The sequence below is a fragment of the Onychostoma macrolepis genome, chromosome 21 (genome assembly GCF_012432095.1).
Source record: "Onychostoma macrolepis isolate SWU-2019 chromosome 21, ASM1243209v1, whole genome shotgun sequence".
NCBI lineage: Eukaryota > Metazoa > Chordata > Actinopteri > Cypriniformes > Cyprinidae > Onychostoma > Onychostoma macrolepis.
The window spans coordinates 10773690-10798741 of NC_081175.1; the positions used below are offsets into that span (position 1 = coordinate 10773690).

General features: G+C 38.3%; 1 protein-coding gene across 1 annotated transcript in view; it reads left to right on the top strand.

Moving 5' to 3' along the window:
* adamts2a (ADAM metallopeptidase with thrombospondin type 1 motif, 2a) overlaps positions 1-25052 on the top strand; it is a 67618-nt gene that overhangs the window by 30211 nt on the left and 12355 nt on the right. Inside the window, exons 3-5 of the mRNA XM_058757441.1 lie at positions 760-928; positions 2499-2663; positions 24600-24802. Of these exons, the coding sequence (XP_058613424.1) occupies positions 760-928; positions 2499-2663; positions 24600-24802 (537 nt within the window). The remainder of the gene's footprint in view (positions 1-759; positions 929-2498; positions 2664-24599; positions 24803-25052) is intronic.

Genomic DNA, 25052 nt, shown 5'->3' on the forward strand with positions numbered 1-25052 from the left:
AACGGCCCTGTTTGAAGTTCACATTTGATATTCCACCACATCAGAGAAGAGGTCTAACCTTGCCATCGATTGGCGCTCTCGTTCCGGCTGTCTAATTTGCTATGGAAGCAAAGGGAAAAGACCCTGCGTTCTGGCAGGGAAAAGCCAATAAGTCGTAGGGACTGCGACGCGTCCTACAACCGATTAGCCCCGTGTGTCTAAAGCCTTGTAGACTCTCTCTCTATCGCTCTCGTTACGTTCACAGCGCCTCTGGCAGTGGACATGGACCGTCACTCAAATCTCAACCAGGCACAGCGAGAACGGAACACGAGCTGTCAAGTGTATCTGTCAGTGAGTTTGTTCACTCTGGCAGAGAGATTCGTATTGATCTTCGCCCGCGGTTTAGATTTCCCTCTTTGCCCTCGTGGACTATTCTCTCACCGTCGTCTTTAAACTGTATAAACAAGACCATCTCATGTTTGCTCCCTAAAAATGTTCGGAAACATTAGCGAGAGTTTGTTTTTGCTTATGACAGGCAATGTCACAGAGTTTTTAGAGATGGCCGGGTCCGAACACATAAGTTAGAAAGAGGATGGATCGATTCAGAGATCAGGTTGCCCGAGGGTTTCTTCCAAAGCTGATGAAAACATGATATAGCAGGCTTACAGAAATAGCCCTTATAGCTGATTCGCTTAATGGACTAGATGTGCAAGCTTTGTGCTGTACCTGCCTTTGAAAAACCTAATCTCTACTTCTCTTTCTCTCTTTTGAACCTGTCAGGCGGGGATGATCCGTGCAGGTCAAGAGGAGTTTTTTATCGAGCCACTGGAGAGAGGAGGCGACATGACAGCAGAGGAGGAAGGAGGACCCGGGCGTCATCACATCGTCTACCGCTCCTCTGACATCCAGAAGCCGGTCGTCAATCAGCCCGCTGACTTTCACCCCAGAGGTCAGATCACCTTTTTGACACCAGCTCGTCATGGAGCGCTGACACGAGTTCTGAATATGCATGCTGATGACTAGGGAGAGATGCTGAGGTTCAGTTTCTTGCCATGGAATCAACGTACATGTCTAGACTGCTCAGTGCTGGTTTATGCAGGTTTGGTGCTGGTCTGGTATGGTCTTTCTAAGCCAAAGGAGGCTTAATGGTTAAGTTAGTAGCACTCAGCAGTAAGGATTTTTCTGCTTGCCAGGTCGGACGAGTACTTCAGATTTATACTTGCTTCTACATCTTCCCTGCACCCTTTTTCATTGATTATATAAATTTATTTTATTTATTAGAAAAATTAATTGTTTTTAAAATTAAAATAGAAATAATTTTGAATTTTGAAAAAATGTAATAAAAAATAAAAAAATCTGTATATATATATATATATATATATATATATATATATATATATATATATCTTTGTAATCTCTTCAGATGACAATTTAGATACCTGGCAAATGTTGTTGTTGTTGTGATCATAAACTGTATGGATATGATTACACGCAATACAACTTTTCCCTCACCATTGTGACGCTGCTTTTGCTAGGCTCCGTGAAAACGTTTCAGCTTTTATTTTCCTTTACGCCCTGAAGAAGATATCACAGGTTCATGAAGTTTGTCGAAATTATCCATCCTCGATCACTTTCAGTCAGTTTTGACTAAACTCCACTCAGTTAGCACGTCTTTTCAAAGTAAAAGTAGCCTTGTCACCTGACCTGAATACAGCGCGCTGATTTGCTAAAATGGACTTATCAGCTTCTGTTCAAAAACAACAAGGGGACTTGTCGGCTTCTGCCTTGAAAATGGACAATACCGGCTTTTTGACAAAAGCGAGTTTAGGGTTCAGATCGCACTATATGTGGAGAATAATGCATGGCATGGCAATCAGCTAATTTTGTTTTTGAAAGTGGCGTTTATCAATTTTGCAAATGAACTCTTCATATATATATATATATACAGTGAGGAAAATAAGTATTTGAACACCCTGCTATTTTGCAAGTTCTCCCACTTAGAAATCATGGAGGGGTCTGAAATTGTCATCGTAGGTGCATGTCCACTGTGAGAGACATAATCTAAAAAAAAAATCCAGAAATCACAATGTATGATTTTTTTAACTATTTATTTGTATGATACAGCTGCAAATAAGTATTTGAACACCTGTCTATCAGCTAGAATTCTGACCCTCAAAGACCTGTTAGTCTGCCTTTAAAATGTCCACCTCCACTCCATTTATTATCCTAAATTAGATGCACCTGTTTGAGGTCATTAGCTGCATAAAGACACCTGTCCACCCCATACAATCAGTAAGAATCCAACTACTAACATGGCCAAGACCAAAGAGCTGTCCAAAGACACTAGAGACAAAATTGTACACCTCCACAAGGCTGGAAAGGGCTACATGATATAGCAGGCTTACAGAAATAGCCCTTATAGCTGATTCGCTTAATGGACTAGATGTGCAAGCTTTGTGCTGTACCTGCCTTTGAAAAACCTAATCTCTACTTCTCTTTCTCTCTTTTGAACCTGTCAGGCGGGATGATCCGTGCAGGTCAAGAGGAGTTTTTATCGAGCCACTGGAGAGGAGGCGACATGACAGCAGAGGAGGAAGGAGGACCCGGGCGTCATCACATCGTCTACCGCTCCTCTGACATCCAGAAGCCGGTCGTCAATCAGCCCGCTGACTTTCACCCCAGAGGTCAGATCACCTTTTGACACCAGCTCGTCATGGGCGCTGACACGAGTTCTGAATATGCATGCTGATGACTAGGGAGAGATGCTGAGGTTCAGTTTCTTGCCATGGAATCAACGTACATGTCTAGACTGCTCAGTGCTGGTTTATGCAGGTTTGGTGCTGGTCTGGTATGGTCTTTCTAAGCCAAAGGAGGCTTAATGGTTAAGTTAGTAGCACTCAGCAGTAAGGATTTTTCTGCTTGCCAGGTCGGGCGAGTACTTCAGATTTATACTTGCTTCTACATCTTCCCTGCACCCTTTTCATTGATTATATAAATTTATTTTATTTATTAGAAAAATTAATTGTTTTAAAATTAAAATAGAAATAATTTTGAATTTTGAAAAATGTAATAAAAAAAAAAAATCTGTATATATATATATATATATATATATATATATATATATATATATATATCTTTGTAATCTCTTCAGATGACAATGTAGATACCTGGCAAATGTTGTTGTTGTTGTGATCATAAACTGTATGGATATGATTACACGCAATACAGCTTTTCCCTCACCATTGTGACGCTGCTTTTGCTAGGCTCCGTGAAAACGTTTCAGCTTTTATTTTCCTTTACGCCCTGAAGAAGATATCACAGGTTCATGAAGTTTGTCGAAATTATCCATCCTCGATCACTTTCAGTCAGTTTTGACTAAACTCCACTCAGTTAGCACGTCTTTTCAAAGTAAAAGTAGCCTTGTCACCTGACCTGAATACAGCGCTGATTTGCTAAAATGGACTTATCAGCTTCTGTTCAAAAACAACAAGGGGACTTGTCGGCTTCTGCCTTGAAAATGGACAATACCGGCTTTTTGACAAAACGAGTTTAGGGTTCAGATCGCACTATATGTGGAGAATAATGCATGGCATGGCAATCAGCTAATTTTGTTTTTGAAAGTGGCGTTTATCAATTTTGCAAATGAACTCTTCATATATATATATATATACAGTGAGGAAAATAAGTATTTGAACACCCTGCTATTTTGCAAGTTCTCCCACTTAGAAATCATGGAGGGGTCTGAAATTGTCATCGTAGGTGCATGTCCACTGTGAGAGACATAATCTAAAAAAAAAATCCAGAAATCACAATGTATGATTTTTTAACTATTTATTTGTATGATACAGCTGCAAATAAGTATTTGAACACCTGTCTATCAGCTAGAATTCTGACCCTCAAAGACCTGTTAGTCTGCCTTTAAAATGTCCACCTCCACTCCATTTATTATCCTAAATTAGATGCATTTGTTTGAGGTCATTAGCTGCATAAAGACACCTGTCCACCCCATACAATCAGTAAGAATCCAACTACTAACATGGCCAAGACCAAAGAGCTGTCCAAAGACACTAGAGACAAAATTGTACACCTCCACAAGGCTGGAAAGGGCTACGGGAAATTGCCAAGCAGCTTGGTGAAAAAGGTCCACTGTTGGAGCAATCATTAGAAAATGGAAGAAGCTAAACATGACTGTCAATCTCCCTCGGACTGGGGCTCCATGCAAGATCTCACCTCATGGGGTCTCAATGATCCTAAGAAAGGTGAGAAATCAGCCCAGAACTACACGGGAGGAGCTGGTCAATGACCTGAAAAGAGCTGGGACCACCGTTTCCAAGGTTACTGTTGGTAATACACTAAGACGTCATGGTTTGAAATCATGCATGGCACGGAAGGTTCCCCTGCTTAAACCAGCACATGTCCAGGCCTGACTTAAGTTTGCCAATGACCATTTGGATGATCCAGAGGAGTCATGGGAGAAAGTCATGTGGTCAGATGAGACCAAAATAGAACTTTTTGGTCATAATTCCACTAAACGTGTTTGGAGGAAGAAGAATGATGAGTACCATCCCAAGAACACCATCCCTACTGTGAAGCATGGGGGTGGTAGCATCATGCTTTGGGGGTGTTTTTCTGCACATGGGACAGGGCGACTGCACTGTATTAAGGAGAGGATGACCGGGGCCATGTATTGCGAGATTTTGGGGAACAACCTCCTTCCCTCAGTTAGAGCATTGAAGATGGGTCGAGGCTGGGTCTTCCAACATGACAATGACCAAGCACACAGCCAGGATAACCAAGGAGTGGCTCTGTAAGAAGCATATCAAGGTTCTGGCGTGGCCTAGCCAGTCTCCAGACCTAAACCCAATAGAGAATCTTTGGAGGGAGCTCAAACTCCGTGTTTCTCAGCGACAGGCCAGAAACCTGACTGATCTAGAGAAGATCTGTGTGGAGGAGTGGGCCAAAATCCCTCCTGCAGTGTGTGCAAACCTGGTGAAAAACTACAGGAAACGTTTGACCTCTGTAATTGCAAACAAAGGCTACTGTACCAAATATTAACATTGATTTTCTCAGGTGTTCAAATACTTATTTGCAGCTGTATCATACAAATAAATAGTTAAAAAATCATACATTGTGATTTCTGGATTTTTTTTTTAGATTATGTCTCTCACAGTGGACATGCACCTACGATGACAATTTCAGACCCTCCATGATTTCTAAGTGGGAGAACTTGCAAAATAGCAGGGTGTTCAAATACTTATTTTCCTCACTGTATATATATATATATATATATATATATATATATATATATATATCTTTGTAATCTCTTCAGATGACAATGTAGATACCTGGCAAATGTTGTTGTTGTTGTGATCATAAACTGTATGGATATGATTACACGCAATACAGCTTTTCCCTCACCATTGTGACGCGCTGCTTTTGCTAGGCTCCGTGAAAACGTTTCAGCTTTTATTTTCCTTTTACGCCCTGAAGAAGATATCACAGGTTCATGAAGTTTGTCGAAATTATCCATCCTCGATCACTTTCAGTCAGTTTTGACTAAACTCCACTCAGCTAGCACGTCTTTTCAAAGTGAAAGTAGCCTTGTCACCTGACCTGAATACAGTGCGCTGATTTGCTAAAATGGACTTATCAGCTTCTGTTCAAAAACTGGCTTCTGCCTTGAAAATGGACAATACCGGCTTTTTTGACAAAACGAGTTTAGGGTTCAGATCGCACTATATGTGGAGAATAATGCATGGCATGGCAATCAGCTAATTTTGTTTTTTGAAAGTGACGTTTATCAATTTTTGCCAATGAACTCTTCATATATATATATATATATATATATATATATACGCCCGATTCAAATGATATGAGTATACAGTTAGTTTTATACAGAAAATGCTGGTGCCAATAGCCTCATGGTCAGCACTTCGGGTGTCCTCCCACTTCAATTTCTGTCTACAGTACTGTCCTATTCTAATAAAAGGCAAAAACACCAAAAAATAAATCTTTAAATTCGAAAGACATAAAAATGTATGTGCACAAAAAAAAAAAAAAAAGATATAGTTCGGGCCCTCCCCCACTGACCCAGAGGGACAGCAGCATACCAACATCTAAAACACAAAATGTGCTGATAACCATGCTGGTATTTTTCTTTGGGGAAAGATGAACAGTCTAAGATCAAGTATTTGGCATACGTGTTAAAATGATGTGTGAAGCTCATAAAATTTTAAAGCACATTCAGTGTAACCTCTTAGCAAAACTAGTCTTTGCAAATACTGCTTAGGCTATATCCAGTCCATTTGAACTAGATTAAAAACAGAGCTTCAATGTCTATCAAAGCTAAAAGCCATGGCTTGTAGTGTTACTTTATTCAAAATTTGGGTGAATAATAACAGAATTTGTCATTTTTTGGTGAACTATTCCTTACTAAATGGACCTGAAGCAGGATAAAGTGAGGAAAGTTCTCCAGGGCTGAGTCATTGCCCTGGCTGTTCATCCCCCTCCACCCCCAGATCTGTCTCTCTCAGCATCCCCTGTGAAACGTGTGAGGAGAGGAGCAGCAGAGTGACTGGATAAAGTCATAAACTTCTCTAAAAAGGATTCACATGTCACTTTGAGTTTGAGCGGTCGAGTTCAGCCGGGGGATATGGAGAGGCTCGACATGCGTCACAGTGCCTTCGCGTTTTCATTTTTCTTCACAGCCTGGTTGTTTTAGAGGGCTGCATGAATTGCTTAACTGCAGTACTGCCAAACCCTATTTGACAGAAATACAAAAAGTATTGCTGATCCTTTTAAAAGGACTTTAGGATTAGAACTGTAATCAATACCAGTGTTGGGCAATGCTACTTTTAAAAGTAAAAGCAATTTACTCTTACTTTACTTTTTAAAGTGATGTTGCAGTCTTGCTTTATGCATCTTAAAAAGTAAAGGCCTGTTCACACCAAGAATGAAAACTATAACTATATCAACATTTAAGGCCCCGTTTACACTAGTGTGTTTTCGTTTTAAAACAGTGTTTTTAGAATGAAAACGATTCCCGTTTACACTGGCGTTTCCGCTGCGTTTCAGAAACGATCTCCGTTTACACTACACAACCAAAAACGCAAGTCACATGACCATTTGTACAACCTATATATATCTATGGGTACAACAATGAGCATGATGTTATCGTTTACACGGTCGTCAAGGATACACAGAGAGAATGTGGGCAGCCACGCCATTGTTTTCAAAAGTCTCCGTTTTGGTCCGTTTACACTGAAACGCAACCCCTGAGTTTTCAAACTAAAACAGGGTCTGCAGCGTTTTCAAAAGTCTCCGTTTTCGACCTCGAAAACGCCGGAGTAGTGTAAACGATAGGCGTAACCGTAGCAAAAGTTATGCGTTTTAAAACGAAAACGCAATAGTGTAAACGGGGGCCTAAGTGTGCTCTGCAATTCTATTCTGGCATTGCGTATTTTTAAAGTCGGATGGATTTTGATTGGTTACAAATCTGTTCCTAATGATATTGTTACTTTGTATCGTTATAGTTATAGCTGTTGTGTGGTTATAATTACCATTATAGGTATCATTCTTTGTGTAAACAGGCATAATTACTTTCTTTCTTTCTTTTTTTTTCCTTTTTTTTTTTTGAAACTAACGTTAAGTTGCTTTTGCCTTACTTTTTCTCATTATTGCCTGAATATTTTTGAACCAAAGCTGCATTTATTAAATTTGTCTGCAAATATTGTTGCAGTACTTCTATTTGAATATATTTCATAATATAATTTATTCCTGTGAGGGCCAAGCTGAATTTTCAGCAACTATTATTAAACATATATTATTAATGTCAATATTGAAAACAGTTGTGCTGCTTAATAATTTTAAACTTTTTTTTTTTACATTCTAGATGAATAAGAACAGATCAAAAGAACAGCATTTATTTGAACTAAAAATCTTTTGTGTCATTATGCATAAATGTCTCTCAACTTGACTTTTGAACAGTAGTGTACTTTGCTTGAAATGATGAAAACCTGTGTTTCTGTCTGAATACTCGATTCTGATTGGCTGGCAGGTATGTATTAGAGCCGTTTAATGCACAAGTATTTCCAAGTCAGTTTAATCACAGTTCTACACTGTGTGCAGCATTATTAGGCAAGTTGATATTCTGGTCATATTTTTTTTTCCAAGAACATTTTACCAATTCCAAACCACATCAATCTTAGTAACTACTATCAATTTTGTATTTAATCATTTATAAGTGATATATAATTGCCCATGAAGGCTGAAAGTTAAAAACTCCTTATTTCAGGTGTGCAGAATTATTAGGCAGGTTTTCATTTACAGATAAAATGAGCCAAAAATGAGATTGAACTCAAGAATAAAAGTAAAACAATTATTAAATGCCCATGAGAAGGATGCAATACTAATGCAATAATAGAATTAGCAAAGTTAAGGCATGACCACTGGGCAGCGAAATGCTCATTGGGTCAGCACGGTCAGAAAAAACAGGTGGAGAAGAAAAGACACGTTAACTGCAAAAGAATTAGGAATTAATGTCAAGAATTAGGTGAGAAACCATCAGGAACCATTTAGTCTCCAGCACCATCATTTTCCAGAACTGCAACCAGTCTCCAGAATTACAAGGTGTCAGGTTCTCAGAGACTTTGCTTGGGTAAAAAAATATTTTAAATGACTCTCACTTAATAAGAATAACATGCTGAAGTGTTGTGAAATACACGAAGACTGATTTTTATAGGCTTTATGGACAGATAAGTTGAGAGTGACTCTTGAAGGACCAGCATCACATCCTCTTGTGCCACAGTTTGAAGAATTTATCTTCCAGAATCTGGCAGTAGGTTTTAGGAGCTCATTTTTAATCAATCCTGCAAGACAGACTTTTCAGGATAGGAGATGAACTAAAATGAGCTCCCAAAACTTACTGCCAGATTCTGGAAGATAAATTCTTCAAACAGTGGTACAAGAGGATGTGATGCTGGTCCTTCAAGAGTCACTCACAACTTATCTGTCCATAAATCCTATACAAAATCAGCCTTCATGCATTTCACAACACTTCAGCATGTTATTCTTATTAAGTGAGGGCCATTTTAAATAATTTTTTACCCAAGCAAAGTCTCTGAGAACCTGACACCTTGTAATTCTGGAGACTCCAGGAAGGTTGCAGTTCTGGAAAATGATGGTGCTGGAGACTAAATGGTTCCTGATGGTTTCTCACCTAATTCTTCACCTTAATTCTTTTGCAGTTAACGTGTCTTTTCCTCTCCACCTGTTTTTTCTGACCTTGCTGACCCAATGAGCATTTCGCTGCCCAATGGTCATACCTTAACTTTGCTAATTCTATTATTGCATTAGTATTGCATCCTTCTCATGGGCATTTAATAATTTTTAACTTTATTCTTGAGTTCAATCTCTTTTTGGCTCATTTTATCTGTAAAGGAAAACCTGCCTAATAATTCTGCACACCTGAAATAAGAAGTTTCTGACTATCAGCCTTCATGGACAATTATATATCACTTATAAATTATTAAATACAAAATCAATAGTAGTTATTAAGATTGATGTGGTTTGGAATTGGTAAAATGTTCTTGGAAAAAAAATATGACCAGAATATCAACTTGCCTAATAATTCTGCACACAGTGTATATAAATGCACTGCTTTAACTGATGCACACAAATACACACACACACAGAGAGAGAGGTCAGACATCGCAAATTCTGCTGCGTACACACAGAAACTTGTTGTCAGTACTGCGCTGTGACCCTTATTAATAAAATAGCCTAGATACTAGTTCGCTACATTACCAAGGTGGTAATTATCTCTCGATCTATAATTAATTCAAACAAATGCTATGATTCATTCAAATAAATGTGATCTTACTGCACTATTTCATCTTTGTGTCTGATTTGAAGTGGGCAGAATGCTAGCACTAACGAGCCGTAACCGACAAAAATAACAGTAATTTTTACCCTTCTGGTCAAATATTGAACTGCAAACATCATTAACAGCTTTAACTTGTCAATGTTGGCAAATGACCATGGTATAAGCAGCTAGCTAGCTGTGCATTATCCCTTACTTATACAATAATTAAAATCATAAGGAAAACCTTAATCATAAACCGACTGTAAAATTTTAGACCAAAATTGCCTGAAGGTAATTTTGTGCGACCAAGACAAAACAGGATGCGCAATGGTTGTCTTGACACACACTCTCTGGAATAACAATTCCCATTCAGTTTAGACTATGTAGTGGTGTAAATTTAGGAATTAAAGCATTACTTTTTACCGTATTGACCTGAATATAAGACGATGTTTTTTTCCTTGGAAATACATCTGAAAAAACGCGGTCGTCTTATATTCAGGGTCTAGACTTTGACATGTCAATAATACACCCATAACAATAGGTGGCGCCAAAAACGCATAAAACGAGTGTGCCATGAAATATGTAATGTAATGTGTGTTGTAAAGATCGCGAATGAAAACAAATGAAAAGGAAAAGCTTACAGCAGCATGATCGTGACTGTCATGTTAGCCTGATGGGAACAAACTTCCTCTGTAAGTGATTTTAAAACATAAGACAGTACCCAGATTTGAAGACTACAATAAGATTTCACGTCTACTGATAATAACATTTTGGTAGGCTACTATGAGATTGATAGCCTAATTGTTATATAATTCAGATGGGCTACCTGTTATTTCAATGGTATATCAAAATGTCATTGTTGGTACATTTTACCAGTATTTACCATACCTTCAAAACAAAAATTAGAATTGGAAAAATATGCAATATGAAAATAATTTAATAAATGTGTTTTACAGAGAGAGAAAAAAAAAGAAAAGAAAAAAAAAACAAGATTTGGTTTTCAAAAAGCCTTTTTCCAACAGGTACATCTGGAAAAAGGGGGGTCGTCTTATAATCAGGGTCGTCTTATATTCGAGACAATACGGTAATTGTGGTTAAAATTAAGAGTAAACCAGAATATAAACGTGAAATGTGTATGGTCAGTATAAAGACTGAGATGCTTTTATAAGCATTTTATCCTACATCTTCAAGCAATTGTTTCAACAGCAATTGGTGCTTTTCACTTTTTCTTAGACATCAAATTAAAACCATAAATCAGTCATATCCCTTGTATGGTGTGTCTGTTTATCAGCAATATTCAGTTTTTACTTGAGTGGAAAGGTTACACATGTGGCAGTAGGCTTGATGTTGTATTGCATTGTGGAAGTGGAGGTATGCCCAAGCCGGTACTAAAAATAACAGGACAATATATCTGTAAGTGAATCTCAATGTTTTTTGCGAGCAGGTCTTTGGCGACATCAGCTGGAGTGCGTGTGTGCGTATGAGAAGCTGCAGCTCTCAGTGAATTCCAGCAGAGACATGCTGAACTCAGACAGCCAGTGTCTACGTGGCAAAGCTTGATGAGAGTTTAAGTTCTATTTGGCAGACGTGAAGCTTACAACATCGAGAATTACGGCAAAAGTGGTGGGAGGAGAGAAGGGTGAAAGGTTTTTTCCTCAGAAATGGCCTGCAAAATTAGATTTCATAATCAGACATGCTGGAAAAATTCCTTTGCTCTGATTATATAATTTCTTTGTAGTTTATTTGGTTTAGATAACTGCGTAAGAGAGTTGCTATTTGAATTACCATGCACATGTATTGGCAAAAGTTGACCTTAACGTAGTGTTTGACCTTCTAGGTCTGTATTGACTCTATAATGAGGTATGTGTTGTGAACTTTTATCTTCTACGAAGCAGAGACCAGGAGACGTTGGGATATCTTTCATACAGAAGTTACTGTTTATTGAGAACTCGCTGTGCGTCGCTGTAGTCATCCAAGTCTAACTAAAGCAGTGATACATTGTAGTTTTAAATACATTTTAGGGGGCAGTGCTTAGGAATGGAGACCAAGCACCTGGGTGACAACTTTAAACAAAGCATGCAAATGAGAAAGACAGACCCAATCAACAACACTCGATTGCATTGATAATCCAATCAGTCTAACGATTCATGTCTGGGCCAGGGGGCTCCGAAAGCCATTTGCAGAACAAAAGATTCGAGTCTGGCTCATTTCACTTACAATAGGAGAACAGGAACTGGCAGGGACCTCTTGCATCTGATGTAGTGATCTGACTCATGTCACCATTTTTCACCTTAAATGTTAAATACAAGGTATATAACTTCTTCAGTTTGTACACTATTACATTGGAATCTAAATTAAACATTTAAATAAATTTGTAATCCCACAATTCCCCCTTTGAGAGTTCTAATAACTCTCACAAAATACAAATTTAGACACTTAAAAAGTTTATTCTTGTAACTTGTGATCGTTACAGGCTCATAGCACTTGTTCTGTGTTGATTGTCTGTAATTGCATGCTGACACAGAAACAAAACATGCAATTATGGTCCGTGAAGTTCTTACGGGTAATAATCTTTTCTGGTTGGAACTGTCATTTCCTCGTGAGAGGCGGAAGTCATTTGCTGAACGAAACACTTGATACTGTGGATGCATAGATAGTACACCAGTAGGAGAAACAACAGCAGAATTGCTATGTCCTTGAGCCACAGCCAGGGTTTACCTAACAAGTCTCCGAACCATGAAGAATTATCTTCAGTCATCTGGTGTAATTTTACTGAAAGATCAAGGATGTCTTGTTGGATATTGTTCAAGTTCTTGGTTGGATCCATTAAACCGGTGCAGCATTCAGGGCCGATAATGGTACAGGCTCCCCCTTGTGTTGCAAGAATGTAATCCAAGGCCACTCTGTTCTGTAAGATCATCATCTTGTGTGAAGCGAGAGTGTCCGTGATATTGCCCAGGGCCAAAACCGTATCATTGGCTAATTTCTGTACAGAATCCGACAGGCTTCTGACTTGATCGAGAGCCTGCATGACGCCATACGCTGGGATTAATGCTCCAAGAGTTCTTGACCACCACGTTTGTACACAAGTGAGTCCTGGAATGCAGCCATCTTTGTTGGTAGAAGCTGAATTTTGTAGATGTGGAGAATTTGAGGTGGAGTGTGTATTTTCTCTGATAGCTGGTAGAACATAAACCAGGGTGCACCTGCCGTTGAATTGGCTGGGTAGGATGCTGTAGACAGAAGTTCCACATAACCATAAAGTGCCAGTCGGTGGAGGAATCATGCACAACTGATTTATGGCAAAAAGTTTCGGTAGGGATGGGTTCCCGTAGAGACAGTCTTTTAAGTCATTCTCCTCTTTCGTAACTGATGTAGTAACGTACACATTGAATTCGGTTCTTCTTTTAATCACAAAGCTGCAACGTTCACGAGGAATTTCACCCAGTGTAGTCGATGCTGGAGCATAATTTTCCATGCACCAATAGAACATCCTTGGCATGAGTAGATCTGTCATGATGGGAGTAGCTGAAGTTAGGTTGCAGGATGGTAGTCCAGGAATGCAACACGTAGAAGGTGGAGGAATTGTTACGTTGTGACATGTATCCTTGTTGTATAATCCACTGGTATGATGATCGAATAAGGTACACGTATCACATTTGGAGATAGGGTGTGCCACCCATGGGATTCCTGCTCCTACTGAAGGTGCGTGTGGCATGCAAACGTTCTTTCCAGCAAACAAGGCATTTCTTGACATATTCATTAGCTCTAAGAATATGTTGTTTCTGGGGTCTACACTTAGCGTGATGTCCATGATGGTTAATAATACGACAATCTTGTTCATGTTGATGATGACTGAAGTTCCGTATGTGATTCTCTGCGTTGTGTATTTTTTATTTTCTTTGTTCTGTCTTCTGTGACAGTTGGCTCGGCAGTGGGTCTTGTTGTCTTTTAGAGGTTGTGGCTTCACACGCAGGTGAGGGGTCGGCACGTATGGGTCTCAGGACAGCCATCATGTGGTATCTGCACAGAGGAAGAAAGAAAACAAAAGACAGAGCAGTATTTGTTCTAAAGACTGCAAACATTAGGGTTGTATCCTCTGTTCAATCTGAGTCTGCTATTGTTGTTCCTTCTTTCCCTATTTCTTAATTCACGAGACACCTAAAGAACAGTGAGGTGAGGGTGGACTAGTGGATGGGGAAAGGCCTATGAGGGTGTGTTCACCACAGGGTTGGCCCCAAGCCTGTTGCATCCGGTTCTTCCCTGGGTTCCTCACTGGTCCATGTGTCCTATCCTATCCCTGTAGGTGGTGTGCAAACTTTAGTGTGTGACATCTCCATCCTCTAATGGAACATCAGTCATAACAAACATCATAACCCAAAGAGGATAGGTGAGTGACTGTGGTGTGCTGTAGTATAGCTTTGAAGGCTGTGAGTGTACTTAACTAGCATTCTCTCAGTGGAAGGAAGTGACAGTAACCTTCCTGTAGTTTTATTTACAAAGAATCTTTCAGCTTTGTTGTACATTACTGGGGAATTAAGCACTCACAGCCCTAACAGTTAACACCTGAGCAAACTGCTCCAACAGTTCGGTGAAGCGGGAGGGCTGCTTCAGAGTACCAAGTAGACTGAGTAGAAGCTGAGTAAAGCTGTTAATTTCTCCTAATGTCTTTTTGCTTTTCCTACACTCTTTCATCCAGTGTCCAGGTTTACCACAGTAATAACAACTGCCCTCCTTCTTAGGACACTTACGTTTCTGTCGGTTCTCTGTGTTGACCTTAAAGGACGCTGCTGCAATCTTTACTCTGGCTTTAACATCAGAGTCTCTTTCCCAAGTAGCTAACCTGTCCAAGCTGTTTTGCAAGCTTCCAGTGGACCATGTTAGATCTAAGAACGGCAAAGCTGATCTGTACTCTGATAAAAGGCCATCAAACCATGTTCGAACTAGTGGTCCTTTGTCATCAAGCACACTTTCAGAATCATCCACTATTCCACTGTAAGTTACAGCTGACTGACAAAACCTTTCAGTGTATTCACTCACAGTTTCTTCTTTCCTTTGCACACAGTTAGTGATTCTGGACCAGTCTATCTTGGGTCCTATGATATTCTTTAGAATTTTCAAAACACCTTCTCTCAAATCGTCTCTACTGGCATGTTGTAGTTCAGAAGTAACATCAGACTCAAAACTGTTGAATTCAGATTCAGTTAGAATTTGTGACATCAGCTGTGTGACTTCTGCTAACGACATGTCGTGAGACGCATTTTATGGATCAATGCTCTTCTAAATTCAGAAAAATCTGTGCGTGCTGAGGGTAAGCTCTGGGACAGTCTCTATATCTTTAGGTCCTAGTGTTTTGGCAACAGTTTGTACTTGCACAACAGAAGAATTGAGAGGAACACTTTCAGTTTCCTCAATTCCCTGAGATCTAGCGCCACATACCATCACTGAATCTACAGGCACATCAGTTACTGATTGGATGGTTACATCTGTTTCAAAAAAAGCTTGTAAGTCAGGATAATTGTTCTCCGGCTGACTAACTTCCACATCAGTTTTTTCTGAAGCTTTGTTGTGGTTCAATTTCTTAGTAAAATAGGATACTCTAGCACGGAGCTCTTTGTTCTGTTTCTCTAGCTCTGAGTTACGCTGAGATTGTTGTGTAGCTAGCGCTAAACCAAATTCTCTGTGGCAGCAGATAATGCCTTTCACATTGTTCTTGCGAATACATGCTCCTAATACCTTTTACACTCATCTACAGACCAAGTCTTGTCTGGATGGATCTCATATTTCTGTTAGTTCTTGTCTAACTTTCTCAGTGATTATTAGGTTCATTTGTTCCCCTAACAGTGTTTTGAATTCACTATCTGACCACAATGGAGTCGCAAGACCATCCTTTTCTGTTGTTTGAATCAGCCTAGCATTCCTTCTAACCATCTTGTGAGTTTCTTTGTTACCACACAATCAAAAACACTAAAACTTCTCTGATCAACAGAGGGTACACTTGTTAACACAGCTTAACTATTGTTAACTTTGTTACCACACAATCAAAAACACTAAAAACTTCTCTGATCAACAGAGGGTACATTTGTTAACACAGCTTAACTATTGTTAACTTTCCAAATTACCAACACGTCACACTTAACTTCCCTGTCTACAAGGACAGAGGATAAACCAAAATTATTAGCATGAAATGCTAACCTTCTCTGTGAAAAGAGGATAAACCAAAATAACTAGCACGTAAATGCCAATCTTCCCTGCCTACACAGAACAGAGGATAAAACAATATTAGCACTTGATGCTAAACTTCCCTGCCTGGACAGAGGGTAACTTCATCTCTAAAAGTTCATTTTTAGAGGAAAACTTAGTTAACCAAACCCTACAGCTGTCTGTTAACTCTTCTCTGTCGGCGCAGAGGATAAACAAATTTGTACTGGTCTTAAAGGTTCTTTTGGATTAGAGACAGCACTCACCACAACCTTGGTTGAGAGAAAAATTCAGTCTGGAAATCTTTGTTCAGCTTGAAGTTTTCGCTGGATTCCAAAAGATGCAGTCTGGAAGCAGATCTTTGTTTGAGCTTGAAGTTTTCAAACTGGATTCAGGTGAGGAAGCTGGAACTCTATCCGGTCACGGCACCATCTGTTGTGAACTTTTATCTTCTGAAGCAGAGACCAGGAGACGTTGGGATATCTTTCATACAGAAGTTACTGTTTATTGAGAACTCGCTGTGCGTCGCTGTAGTCATCCAAGTCTAACTAAAGCAGTGATACATTGTAGTTTTAAATACATTTTAGGGGGCAGTGCTTAGGAATGGAGACCAAGCACCTGGGTGACAACTTTAAACAAAGCATGCAAATGAGAAAGACAGACCCAATCAACAACACTCGATTGCATTGATAATCCAATCAGTCTAACGATTCATGTCTGGGCCAGGGGGCTCCGAAAGCCATTTGCAGAACAAAAGATTCGAGTCTGGCTCATTTCACTTACAATAGGAGAACAGGAACTGGCAGGGACCTCTTGCATCTGATGTAGTGATCTGACTCATGTCACCATTTTTCACCTTAAATGTTAAATACAAGGTATATAACTTCTTCAGTTTGTACACTATTACATTGGAATCTAAATTAAACATTTAAATAAATTTGTAATCCCACATATGTCAGGACATGCTAACGTGCTACAAGGAATGCTAACAAGGGATTTTTACTGTACTTTTTGGACATGTGTGCTAGCATCTAGCATTTAAATGACTTCGGACGCTGTGGCAGCACTCTTTCTAGAAAGCTCTCATTCTGTTCACTTACACAATCATAAAAGGACTTCCTGTTACTGTAACCTGAGAAAGAGGGCTAGCATTCACAATACTGAATCATCAATACTTTGTGCTTTCTCTTCAAACATGGCTTCTGGCATTTTGTTCACTGACCTATCAGAATAATGCAGGTGAAGCCAAAGTTTCTCTCCTGTCTTTGGACTTTTGCCATCTGTTTTTACAATGGTGGACATCCTAATTATTAAACATGTTTAAATACAAGTTGCAAATATAATTAGGGATGCAAATATTGTATGCTTTTTGGCTAATACCAATACGCTGGTATTTATTTCCATGATTTAATTTTCACCAATACAAAACTGGTATTAAAATTATATAATATTTTGACTAAATAAATGTAAAATAAAACATCGCAATCATACCATTCTAATATTTATTAATATTAGAAACTGTAAATAACATAATTTATATGCATATATTCTTATAGACATAAAAACAAAATTGTCCACCATAAGCAAGTGTGTATGTTTTTTAAAATGTAAAATGTAAAACAAATTTAAAACATGTAAAACAGTATTTTATAAGTATCTTTTCCATCCATCATTATTCTGCAAATGTGCAAAATATGTGGATAGAAATCCACGTTTTGAAAGCAGTACGTTTCATAACAAATATAATTGGACATGACCTCACATACGAATGTGGGAAAATCTGAGTCTGATTTTCTTTCCTGGTTTGTCACTGCATTTGAGAAGAGTGTCGTTTCTGCACTTTTGTCAGTTTCTCTTCACCTCAGTCACCCTGACATTTCAACCCACACATATCACACCGCAGCATACCAAATGTGCCATAATGCCTCCAGCTAGCCATCAGAGATTGTATAGATTTATGTGTGTGGCTATATGTGTGTGTTCATGGCTGTAGAAAATGTGTGACTGCATGTGTTTTTCATTTAACGTTTTTCCCATCCCTGAAACAACAACATTCTGGTTGTTCCATTGACTAATAGCTGTTGGCTTGGTCTGACATTAAGCAGGAGCATTCAGCTTCCTCCTGTGCTGCAAATATCTCCATTTGTGCTTGGCCACCTTTGCAACAGTGCAAGTAAAGACAGTGTCTTAAGAAGGACGCCTGCGGCATTTCGTCTGGAGAGCTAATGAAGACTGATCTTTCTGTGTTTTGGAATTCTGGCTCTGTGAGATGAGCTAGCTCAACTTTGCTGTGTTAACTGATGATGCCTAGGTGAATAAGATATTAACCAACAGATTATAGGGTTCGCAAGGCCCTTGGTTTAAGATTGATGGCCAAGGAAAAAAATGTGATTAAGATCTCCTGAGAGATGACTGTAAAAAAAATTTGCTGGCTGACATCTTCATTGGATAGACTTCAGGTTCACAGTTCTTGTGTGCTTGGGCAATTACTCATTTTAAGTTGACTGTCTTCACATGTTTCAGATGATGGTGTCAACCAACAGATGTGAGTGGTCAGCTAGTTTCACCTAAGACTATGGTAGACCAACACTAATCCAGCACTTGCTGTAACGAACCAACTGAAACCGGCCTGGAAATTGATGGTGTCTAAAGTCTAAAGTGGTCTTCATCCATGCAGGGTTGTCATCCAGATATGTGGTTCACTAATTGAATTCAGTGTTTACCTTAAGTGGGGTGAATTCAGATAAGTTGAGACACTTTTTGCCATTGAGATGACTGGGGAAAAATGGCACAATTATCCTGAATTAACTCTTAAATGACTCACCTGATGGGAAATCATCTGATATAATTTTTTTAAATCTTTATGCAAATTGGATGTCATAAGGTGGTGTTTACAGATGCGCATTAAAAGATAAATAAATAAATACCAACTTTGACTGTTTTATTCTGATTGGAAATAAATATATTATTCCATGATAGCTTTAGTTTTACATTTCTCTTCAGAAACTATACACCTAAAATGTATATAAAACAATTCTACATTCAGTAACATTATAAAGAAAGTAAATCTTTTCCAGATTATGTTTCACACATATTTATATTATTCTTATTTTTCACAGTATAAATTGGCGTTTATACATAAATATATAGCCTATAGCTGCCTATTTTTTAGTGAGTCTCTCACAAGGACAATAGATCCTATATGTGATTTACGACTAGTTAAAGTGCCCCTATTATGGATTTTTGAAAATTACCTTTCATGCAGTGTGTAACACAGCTATAAGTGAATGAAAACATCCTACAAAGTTTTAAATCTGAAAGTGCACCGTGTATAAAGTTATTGTCTCTCAAAAGAAAGAGTCGACTCTGAATCATTGAAACGAGTCGTTTTTAAAAAGAATCTTAAGCCATTTCATGTTGACGTCAACATGAAACATTAGCATATTGCCGGCCCACTTGTTGCCACTAGGTGCCGCTTTTGGAGCTTTAAAAATAGCTGTTTCCCCGGTAATGGCTGTACACAAAGCAGCACTGCACTCTGCTTTAAATGAAATCGACCAATCGGATCAATCACCGCGGATTAGCGTCACGCAAAGGAGGGGTTTGGAAAAATGAATCATTGAGCTAATCGTTTGGGAGTCGTTGAGCAAATAAGGTAAAAATAAATGCATATTATAAGAAAATTAAAGTGTTTTTTGACTTTGCATGCATGTCAACCTGTTGTTGGGGACTCCCAAAACCAAAATATGAGCCTTTCATATCCCATAGGGGCACTTTAAAGGAAGGGTAAGCGATTTCTGGTAGCCAATGTTGATATTTGAAATCACCAAAACAAACACGCCCCTACCCCAAAAGGGTCTCGCCTCTCGCTTTAGCGAGCGTCAGCAACTGCACGTGATCACAGATTGTACGATTCCCACCTGATACCCCCTCCCCCCACACACAACGTAATTTGTCACCTATCGAGAAGAAACAAAGCAACCTTGGCGTCCGATCGCAGGCCTTCCGCTCCTTCAGTTCTCTCCAGCGCTGGAAAGCTGATCCGATATTTACACGGGTCCTACTTCTTGCCTTATTGTTCTGCAGACGTTTTCCTCTTTTGTTTTTTTATCCGCCATCTCTATCTTTCTGTCGTTGCTTGTCTCGGCTAATGTCCGTCCTCCTGTGCACTGCGAGCTCTCTCCTCCACACATCATGAGGAGACACGCCCCTTACTGCTGATTGGCTACAAGTTTGTTTTGGTACTCGGCCCGACACAGTTTTCTAAAGCGTTTTTGAAAAATTGCATACCCCACCTTTAACACAGACACAACACACTGACTAGTGGCAGAACTAATGGTCGGTGCAATTCCTGCATCAGTGTTTCTGTGTATATGAGAGTGTGTGTGTGTGTGTGTGTGTGTGGGCTCATATCTCACATTCCTCCATGCTGTGTCACGTCTTCATTGAGGATACTCAGATGGACCTTCATTCATCCTGCAAGCAACATAGTTTTTCAATCAGTGAGGTTACAATAGAGGAACAAGATGGTGCATTCATAGCCAACCGAAATTCGAAAAGTGTTTCAGGTTTGACATCAATGTGACATTATGTGTCTTTATTGAAATCAATGCAGCTTGGAACTTTCCTGTTTGTTTTACATTTCAAGTCTTGTATCTTACAGTTTCATGTACTTTGACTTAGCACGTCTTAATTTTTTCAGATTATTTTTCCAGTCACATTTGATTTAAAAGCCAAGCTGTGTATTTGTTTTGCATGGAAATTAGTTTTGTGTTTTGCAATAATCATGTCTAATTTGATTCAAAATTAACTTTACCATCAGGAATTTAAAAACTAAACAGTGTTTCTAAAGTATATTTATTCAACAAACATGTCGAAAGAGTCAAGCCAAGCTTCCACTGCCATATTCAAAGAGGATTTCTCCAGTTGTTAACAGATCCGAAAGACTTTGATTTCATTTTCAAAGCAAAGGTTCTACTTGAAAGCTTCTAAAAGATTCGGTTTTCATTTTATCCTTGCAGTTTTTCATGATGCTCCCGTTTCCTGAATACAAATAACCCTTGTGAGCCTGATATGTCAGAACTGACAAGCCTAGCACTCATTGATTCGAAGAATTATGATAATTGGCAACAGTTACTGACTGCCCGACCTTCATCAAAATTCTGTACATCAGCATTGCTCCTTGCAGACCGGCACTGGAAACCCAGCTACAGTTGAAACGGCTATGACTTCAGGTCAGAGGATAACTAGGAGCAGACGTGGCCTCTCAGAATGGCAACCAGAATACAGGATGCTTGTTTGTAGCTTTCTATTTGTAGTCAATAGCAAAAAAAACGCAGTGGCACAAGGCTGTTAACCTTGAAATATGATGACTGTGGAATTCAATTGGGTGTCAGCTGACATTGTGATACTTGCTTGACTGTAACAATGTACAGTAGTGTTACTTTATTGTCACTTCATGGTTTTAATTTAATCTACAAATAAAAATAGCTTAGTTATAAGGGCATATGTTTTTAGAAATAAAAGAAATGTTTAAAAAATCCAATAATCTATAAATTAAACAGTATTAATCCATATTTTTTTCTGGCAAAAACATAATAAGGGGTTTGAATAAATTTTGATTATGGTGACAGAATTAAATGTGAACAGGTAAATTTATACAAAAAAACCTAAGATACAGTTGAGTAGAAATTTAGCCTATAGGTACTAGAATCTGTGAATCAGTTGTGAATCTGTTCATTTAGATGAACCATATAAAGTCCAATCACACAAACCTGAAACAATGGTACAAAATAGAATTTTAAGTGACTGAATATAGTAGAAAATACAGTTTTTGCAAAGATTCAAACATACAAGTTTTGGATTGTATCAGGAGTATGTCTTTACTGGAATCTGTAAATAAGAGTTGTGAATCAAACCTATTCACTAGAAGGAATTGGACCATTGAATCTAAAACAATGGTAAAAACTTTAAGTGACTGAATATATATTATAAAATTCCATATATCTGAAGTTTTTTGCAAAATATTCATATACAATATGTTCAAGTTTTTTTTTTTTTTTTGACAATGACGGGAGAATATATTATCTTGAATCTGAAATCAATATGAGAAAGCAGACTAATCAGTTCATTCAGAAGAACCATCGAAACAAACCTATGCTCTAGAAATAATGAGACTTTGCAACATTATGAGAAAGCAGATGATTTAGGATGAACCGATTTACTGGAATGAATCAGACTTTCCAAAGCTACATATGAAATTGAGGATGTTTAGGTGAGTGTTTGCTTATTGCTTCAACAAATAAACATATCATTTGATAAAGTAGCTCCTTACTACAAGATACAGTACACACTTTGAAAATTATGAAAATAGCTGAACTGATGTTGCAGTGCTGGAAAATGTATTTGTTAGTAATATCACCGTTTTTAGCTACACTACTCTTCATGTCAGTGCTGATTCTCCTTTTAAAATCATTTTTATTCTAAGCCAATACTTAACCTTTTCCATGACTCTGGCCTTTTGTGTTGATGTCCTGTTAATTGCCTCTATCCTTGGTGTCATTCCAGCAGTGGACGCACATTCACAGGTCACCTCAACATGCTAGTTCTTGTTTTCCAAAATCTAATACTCCATGTTGAAAACTCCAGTATGAGTGACAAGGACCAGCTTTGGTTTTCCACTAGTATATTTCTAGAGTAATGTGCTTCTAAATACACATTGTGATGAACGAAAAGAGCAAAACAGATGTCTATTGCACAAACAGAGCCCATGACCCATTTTCATGTAAATTTGTCAAAATTGTCAAGCTAATAAACATTGCAAGATTGCTCTAAATGTTAGTTTTTAGTGAATTTGTCTAGGATGTCTTACATTTATTTGTTCTGCTTGTTGTTTTGTTTTGCAAGCTTTTGCAACATTTTCATTTATAAATGATTGTTGATGTCTTGGCAGTAAACATTACTGATTTGTATGGTGTATTTGTTTGACTTCCCATTTCGTTTCGTTTGTCTGTGCTTGTTTAGAAACTTGCCAGACGTTTATGAAAATCTATTTTATTATTAAACATAAATGAGAAGTTTATGAGAATATGTACACTGCTTTGCCTTTTCCAAAACTAGGAACATTCCTCAAGATCCCTCCATTCTGAACCATACAGACTGTATTTACATATTACGAATGCTATACTTGAGAAATAAAATCTGAAAGGAGCATTTGTTTGAATTAAACTTTACACAAACAGTGTACACAGTCTAAATAGACTGCACATTAACAATTCAGTAAGTATTGATCTGGAAATCCTGAATCGCTGATCCGGGGGAGGAGGGGAGGGGGGTATGTTTCTTGTATCTATTTAATTTGTTTTCATCTAAAAGGTTGGATATTTTTATGGGTTAACACAACACAAAAATAGCATAATGGTTGGGAATCAAGGCTGCTTTTCTCATTTATTTTGTCTTTAAGCATTTAAAAGTTCTTGAATAAAACTAACCAGCTTCCAGGTGAGTCACAATAGTGAAACATTTGATTTGAAGAGATCTATTTAGAAATTAAGGGGGACAAGACAAAGGTTCAACATTAGATGATTAGATGTCAAGATGAGACACAGATCTGCTCATCCTAAAATGGTTTGCAAAGTGCGCAACGTAATCTAAAACAACAGTACTATACAAAATGTTTAGATTGCCATATATTTGAAGTTTTTTGCAGAATATTTAAACATACACAAGTTGTGTGAGAGTATCAAGAAAATCAGTTGTGTCATTTACAATGCTTGATAGGAGTGGGTGGTCACTTGTGAGCTCTTTTGCTGGAATTCTGGTTTCCATAGTAACAGCGACTTCACTGATTGGTGAATCGCCCTTCAGGATTATCTCATTACTTCTGAATAAATTAAGAAATTAAATCGGAACATCAAATGGCATATAAAAATTTGTAATCATAAGGTTTATCACCTTGGGAAGAAAAATCACATTTCTTTCAGAACACACAGACTGAAGTCTGTGAAGCAAGCACATTGCGGTAACTTACGAATGTTTTGGACACAATACCAAGTACCATGTAAATACCATGGTAAATAAATATGATAATTGAGCATTTTAATAAGGGAAGTCAAAGGCAAGATATCACTGAATTGGTACAGTAACATTTTTCTGCCTGTCATCCGTTTTAGTTCTCTCTCACCTCACACTGTCCCTCGCTCGAGCAGTTTTGGCACAGGCTGAGCCTGAGAGACATGCCTCAGTGGCACCCAGTCTGAACATGAAAGCTTTTGGAGTTGAGAGAGTGTTTGTGCCGTGTATTAGGTGACAAGAGAGAGAATCTGCTCAATGAAATGAGAAACATACTGCCACTGTTTTTGTTTATCATTGTACAGCTATTTTCATATTAAGTAATGGGCTGAAAAATGATCTTAATATACAGTATGATCATTTAAATTTGCCTTCTTCATGATGTTACATTTAAATGAGTCATATCATACACTTTTTATTATGATTATCATGATTCCTCATGACCTTTTTAAATGATATTAAATCATTTTTTGTGAATTTTTTGCAGGTTCGCCTCTGGGTCTTCAGGCTGGATTGGAGTTTTTACCCCACCATGTTAAGAAGAAAATAAAGAGCAACACGCGAACACGCAGAGAGACGTATGAAGATGAGATCTTTAACATCGAGGTTCTCTTGGGAGTGGACTGCTCTGTGGTGGTGTTTCACGGCAGAGAGCACATCCAGAAGTACCTCCTGACCCTCATGAACATCGTAAGTCTCCCAAATCCCATTAGAAAGGATTGAAGCTTGAGGTGGTGGCTAATAGTTACAGTACTGAGTTGACCTTTATGGCCTATTATCATACTGTATGTAACGCACAAATAGTCTTTTTGCTCCATACTCTAAAAAAAATACAGGTTCTTTATTGACTTCTATGGTTCCAAGAAGAACCTTTAACATCCATGGAAGCTTTGCATTGCACAAAATGTTCTGGAAAAGGTTATTTAGGTTATTATAATGT